Below are 6,105 nucleotides of genomic sequence, written 5' to 3'. Positions count from 1 at the left end.
CCACAGCTAGTTGGAACACATAAAATGTCATTTTCTTATGTCAGTTTATAGCACATGCTATGAAATGCTGCATATTTGCAGCTGCATAGCAATGGCTTAGACCTTGTTTGTATGCAAGAAAATCAGTGCAAATCTTCTTGTATAACTGAATTATTCCAAAACACATGCACACTGAGTAGATTGCAAAGTGATCCGTTCCAAAGGAGTCTAGACTGTGACAGCATTCCTCATCATGTTTTATGTAGATAAGGTCTTTGATTTCACAACTTGCCTGTGTCATTTTAGGAAGCTGTTCAGTACCTTATTTGCTGAAAGATGTTGTGTCTGTCAGAAAGCAAAATTCAGTTTATTTGATACCCTGCCCATTTTATCCTGAAGAACAGACCCAGAGTCATCTTTGTAAAAGTGACTACAAAGGGCATTCCAGATCCTTATCCTTTTAGAACCTGAATCTGTTCCACATTCCATAGCCTGCTGATTTTCTCAGTCAGCTGTGCATATGTACCTGTTGATAGGGTTTACTGATCCAGAATCCTGCTCTTTCATCCAGGCTCTGCACCTTTTGTCTTGAAAAGCTTCCTGAGATGCAGAGTTGTGGTTGCAGAGCAGGAGTTGTCACGGTCCCAAGAGCAGGGAATGAAGACTTGCTAACAGTAATCCATGCAGCCACTGCAGAGTTGTTAGTGCCCAGTAACTCACTGATAATAACCTTACAGCAAAATCTCTGGTCCCTAAGCATCACTGGAGGGCTCTGCATGGCAGCCTTGACAAGATCCTGCTCGGAATCCATCCTGATAAGGAACAAGAAACTCACTCTTGATGTGGGTCTCAGACCATTGTGTGACCTCCAGTTTGCCTTCTGAACTCTCTTAACTTTAAATATTCTGTGCTTCAAGAACATCCCCGAAACAAATACCGGTCTCTTATTTTAAACCACCACTTTTATTATGCAGTCTTTCCATTCCTGTTGCTCATTTCACTGCAGTATTTGAGTGTCTCCTAAGCACTCCTGGCTTATTACATTTTTTGCTGAATAAGAGAATGACATCCAAATTTCAGATCTTTGTTTACTCATTATTATTTAGCTGCCTGAAAGCAAATGTGGGGCAATTAAACCTTTGTGTTGAAATTATGAATTTCAGATCTGGGATTTTTTCCAAAAGCCAGTAGTGTTTCTCTCATTTTCTCACTTGGCTGAACAAGAATTATTTTAAATGAACCATACAACAGATGTCCTCTTTTTTTGTTGTTGTTTTTGTGTTATAGGTTATTAAATGCAAGGCTGCTGTTGCCTGGGGGGCAGGTAAACCTCTCTCTATTGAGGAGGTGGAGGTTGCTCCACCCAAAGCTCATGAAGTTCGTATCAAGGTAATTAAATCACTTGCTTTAAGCATTGTATTTTGGGAGATTCAGTATTAAAGCTGAACAGTTTGTTTGCCAGTAGAAGAAATGTTGAAGAGATAGCATTAGTTCATTTTTGAGAGACTAACTTGTTTCAAATCCAAGATGCTAACCTACTTTGAGACAACTTGGAGTCCTGATTTCAAGGAAACCACATCATCTTTTACCCATTTCAATGTCAGAATTTAGTTAATGGAAATTATAAAAAAGTACTGTCATGACTTGACTTCGTCAAAGTAAGAAAAAGTGCCTTGCCAGGAGTTGTAAACATGTTGGTGATAGCACAAATGCTGCCAGAACTGGTAAATTTGTCCTGGCAATTGTTCTGAATTCCTGACCAAAGGGAATTATTTAGATCTGTGCTTCTATTCTGTTCTTCAGGGTGTCTCAGGTTATATATTTCTTCACAGATTGTTGCCACTGCTGTCTGTCACACTGATGCCTACACTCTGAGTGGTGCTGACCCTGAAGGATGTTTCCCTGTGATCTTGGGACATGAAGGAGCAGGGATTGTGGAGAGTGTTGGAGAAGGAGTAACAAAAGTAAAGAAGGGTAAGAAAATACCATACAAATTTGATGCCTTCCTTAAAAGTGTTAGTTTATTTCAAGGCCAGCTTTCAAGTTGAGCCACTGAAATGCTGTATTGCAGGAGTTAATGAAATGTTTTCTTGTGGGGTGTGTGCCTGTGTAGATCTCTCTGTCAGTGAGACACAATACTAACCTATTCAATGTGCTTTTGGTTTAATGCTTCGAAGAGCCCACCATACCCATTTCTTATTTGAAATTGGATCGATATAATTAGAAGGGGGTTGGGGTTTTTTTTTCCAAACAATAGTTGTTACCTGATGGTTTAATTAAAGGACTTAAAGTGTTTACTCATGTTGTTCACTGTTGATTTGGGGTTGTTTTGTTTCACAGTAGCATTGCTATTTGTTCTGGAACAACAAATCTCTGATTATTGTCTGCTCAGACATGATTCAGGTGGTTTATTTAGCACTCTAAATGATACTACTGTATACTGTAAACAGTTTTCAATCTGTTTTCAGTGAACACAAGTTCACATAAAAACAATGACAGTCGAGTAACCATTTTTTTCAGACTGCCTTGCTTGACTCAATAACTAGTCACAGGATATTTTTTTTCTCAGGGGACACTGTTATCCCTCTATACATCCCCCAGTGTGGAGAGTGCAAGTTCTGTAAGAATCCTAAAACAAACCTGTGCCAGAAGATAAGGTCTGTGTGGATGATTTTTTTTTTTGATGCCCAGTATAGTATTTGTTTAGTGTATACCTGTTTCAGTTATCAAAAGCAATTGACAGGAAAATAAATCTGTTGATGCTTCACTTAATGACTTGGAAAGTAGGTGTTTTAGGAGTCAGTTGTGCACTATTTTCCATTCTTCCTTAAAATTTCTTCTCTGTTTTTCCCCTTTAAATAAATCTGTTTCTCTGTTTTCATGTATGTGAAGGTGCAAACTGGTAGCTTGTGTCCACAGATTTGAGAACATAAATGCTCTGACTCCACAGTTAATCCATACTTCAGGGAATGTCGTTCTTGGGAGTCAACACCAAGGTTTTCAGGTGGTACAGAATTATACAGAAAGCTCTTTTTTTCCCTTAACACCTGCTTCCCAGATAGATTTCCAGCTCCTATTCTGAAAAAAAGTTTCCCAACCCCAAACAAAGGCCCCAGTGACGTAACTGACAGGTGCCATTCAAGGGGAGGGTACTGCAGGAGGTGAAGGCAGTGGTGTGGTACCGTGGCACAAGCAGTTAGCATTGGTAGCGAACAAGGGCAACAGGTTAATAAACTCCCATTTCTTTTAGTGCTTCCGTGGGGGAATTAAGAGCATGAAGTTTTAGGAGTTTAGTCTGTAAACTCCTGGGTTTATTGAAATGATTAAAATGCAAAGGTGGAAGTATGCAGCTGCCTCTCTGTGCTACTTAGGTGGATACTGTCTGGTCAGAGTATTTACTGCTTAAAACTGACTGCATTTTCCTGTGTTTGCCTTAAGAATTACTCAAGGGAAAGGACTCATGCCTGATGGTACCAGCAGATTCACCTGCAAAGGAAAGCAGATTTACCACTTCATGGGGACTAGCACCTTCTCTGAGTATACTGTGGTGGCTGATATCTCAGTAGCCAAGATTGATGCTGCAGCACCCCTGGATAAAGTGTGCCTGCTGGGCTGTGGCATCTCTACCGGCTACGGGGCTGCTGTTAACACTGCTAAGGTAAAGCCTGGGCTAACACCTGAGCCAAAAGGTACAGATAGCTTGGGGCTAGATTAGGACTGTAAACATGATGTACCAAATCTGTGTTTCTTCTTTCCCTTCAACTGATGAAGTTTAGCTAAGAATTTTTAACTTCTCCATAGAGGTTAGAAGAACCTGATGCCCTTTAGAGGAAACTCAGTTAGAGTATTCTGCATCCATTTTGATTCCAGCTATATTTAAAGTACTTTTGCAATTCATCTTAATCTTGCTGCAAGTCATTCTGATAGTTTGAAGCTCAGGGTGAGACAGAGCTAGCTGGCAGATGAATGTGCATGAGTCTAGGGCAGGTTTATGTGAGCCAAGTGTTTGGGCAAAAAGAAAAGCTTGGTACCTAAAGAGCATTTGAGATGAAATTTCTATATAGTTTCCTTTAATTAAATGATAGAGTCTCATAGCCATATATATCTGCTTCCATTTTGCCTTCATTACAGACTTGTTAACCTGTGTTCCCACTCACATGGAAGGATGAATTTTTTCTGTTGCTCATGACTCTGTTCTTACTTGCAGGTGGAGCCTGGTTCTACATGTGCTGTCTTCGGTTTAGGAGGAGTTGGGCTGGCAGTTATTATGGGCTGTAAAATAGCAGGAGCATCCCGGATCATTGGCATTGACATTAACAAGGATAAGTATGCCAAAGCCAAAGAGTTTGGAGCTACTGAGTGCATTAGCCCTCAAGACTTCCAGAAGCCCATACAGGAGGTGCTGGTTGAGATGACTGATGGTGGTGTGGACTACTCGTTCGAGTGCATCGGAAACGTCGGAGTCATGGTGAGTGTTTGCCTGGCAGGAGGATGTAGAGGGAGGGACTAGCTTGCTGCCACTTGATTTCTCAGCTAGCTAGCAAAACGAGCTGCTTTCTTACTGAAAACATACCAGACTCATTTTTTTTTTAAATAGTAATGATAACTGCTATGAGTAAGAAGGTCAATTTGCATTCAATCCGAATTATGTAATGAAAGAGGCTGCTACTTCTTGGTTTGAAAATGGCACTTAAAATGTACAAACTTATTTTGCTGAATGGGACTTCTTTGAAACCCTGAGTTTTCCTATGCTGACAGTTGAAAAATTAACTCACATAAAAAATACATGGTACAATGAACAGTAAAATTTCAGAGACCGCTTGGTATTTCCCTAATTCCTCAAGTAATTACTTTCACCTTTGGAAATGCCGAAGTAGAATGTAAGGGATGAATGTAAGGCTAGGTTTTCAAGAATTAAACCAGCATATATATATATACATATATGGATATAAAAAGTGCAAAGTGAATGTTTAGCAGTATAAGGAATCTGAAGCAATGGAAAATTTAATACATTTTCAGTGTATTTATTGTTACTTAATTGGGGGAAAGGAAGTGCAACCTGTCCAAGCAGCATAGACATCAGCAATAAACACTGCTTTGTCTGTGTGTCTAAGAGGTCTGCCTTGGAAGCCTGCCACAAAGGCTGGGGAGTCAGTGTGATAGTTGGAGTAGCTGCTGCTGGCCAGGAGATCTCCACACGGCCATTCCAGCTTGTAACTGGGCGGACATGGAAAGGGACTGCGTTTGGAGGTAACTCTCTTTTGGGATGGGGCTAAAAATAATTTACCGTGGGTTAGAACTGGCAAGAACACACCACCTCATCTTTGCTTGTGCAAGAAAGTGCTACTGTGCTACTAACAGGCTATTCATAAATGCTGTACTGACTTTTAAGATAAAGACTTTTAAAATCTGACATTCCTACAGACAGGCTGCAAATTAGCACGTTGGTATGATATCTCATATTTTAGAGAATATAATTCCATGATATTCAGTTCTAAAGGAGTGGTATGAAGAGATTGCTTTATCACCAAGTGAAGGTTTGGTTTGGTTCGGTCCAGTGAAAGGACCTAGTCTTCAGGGAGATGGGAACTCACATCAGTATGTTTGTGTGCTTAACTGCTAAGCAAATTGGGGGGTAACATAAGAATGTGCTATGAAGACCTTTAAAATAAAAAGTAAGAAATGATTGATACATGTTTTCTGCTGTCAATCCAAAAACACACTGAGATTTTTACAGCTACTGCAACCTGGGGATTCAGTAATTGCTGAAGTTCATGGAAGCATTCAAACTTGAAATTATTACACTGCTTTTTGTCCATGCAATACAAAATGTAGCTGAGTTATAAAGATACATAGAGGGGTTGATAGAGATGGCTCGTTATGTTTCCGTAGGGGAGGGCTGCTGTTAGGCTGAATGCTGAAATGCCTAAGTGAAAGATTTGTGCACTTAATGTATGTTAGATCTGGCAAAAGCACACATTATCCAATCTGTCCTCTTGCATTCCCTACTGCCTGCCCAGGGTGGGAGGGACAAACATGTCACTGATCTCTGTTCCCGTTCACATTGGTCACCCAAGTGCCTGGGCAAAGGTTGTGTGTTTGATTTTCTGAGCTGGGTGGAAAGGG

The 6,105-nt window shown here is 40.3% G+C and overlaps 1 protein-coding gene across 1 annotated transcript in view; it reads left to right on the top strand.

Moving 5' to 3' along the window:
* Positions 1-1,266: 1,266 nt before the first annotated feature.
* ADH5 (alcohol dehydrogenase 5 (class III), chi polypeptide) overlaps positions 1,267-6,105 on the top strand; it is a gene marked incomplete at its 5' end in the record, with an annotated part of 6,531 nt that continues 1,692 nt past the window's right edge. Inside the window, 7 exons of the mRNA XM_009071537.1 lie at positions 1,267-1,368; positions 1,812-1,953; positions 2,549-2,636; positions 3,418-3,637; positions 4,187-4,447; positions 5,094-5,229; positions 6,000-6,013. Coding sequence (XP_009069785.1) covers positions 1,267-1,368; positions 1,812-1,953; positions 2,549-2,636; positions 3,418-3,637; positions 4,187-4,447; positions 5,094-5,229; positions 6,000-6,013 — 963 coding nt within the window. The remainder of the gene's footprint in view (positions 1,369-1,811; positions 1,954-2,548; positions 2,637-3,417; positions 3,638-4,186; positions 4,448-5,093; positions 5,230-5,999; positions 6,014-6,105) is intronic.

The sequence above is a fragment of the Acanthisitta chloris genome, unplaced genomic scaffold (genome assembly GCF_000695815.1).
Source record: "Acanthisitta chloris isolate BGI_N310 unplaced genomic scaffold, ASM69581v1 scaffold37023, whole genome shotgun sequence".
NCBI lineage: Eukaryota > Metazoa > Chordata > Aves > Passeriformes > Acanthisittidae > Acanthisitta > Acanthisitta chloris.
The sequence above is the reverse complement of the archived record's forward strand: the minus strand, read 5'-3'. Positions and strand labels throughout refer to the sequence as shown.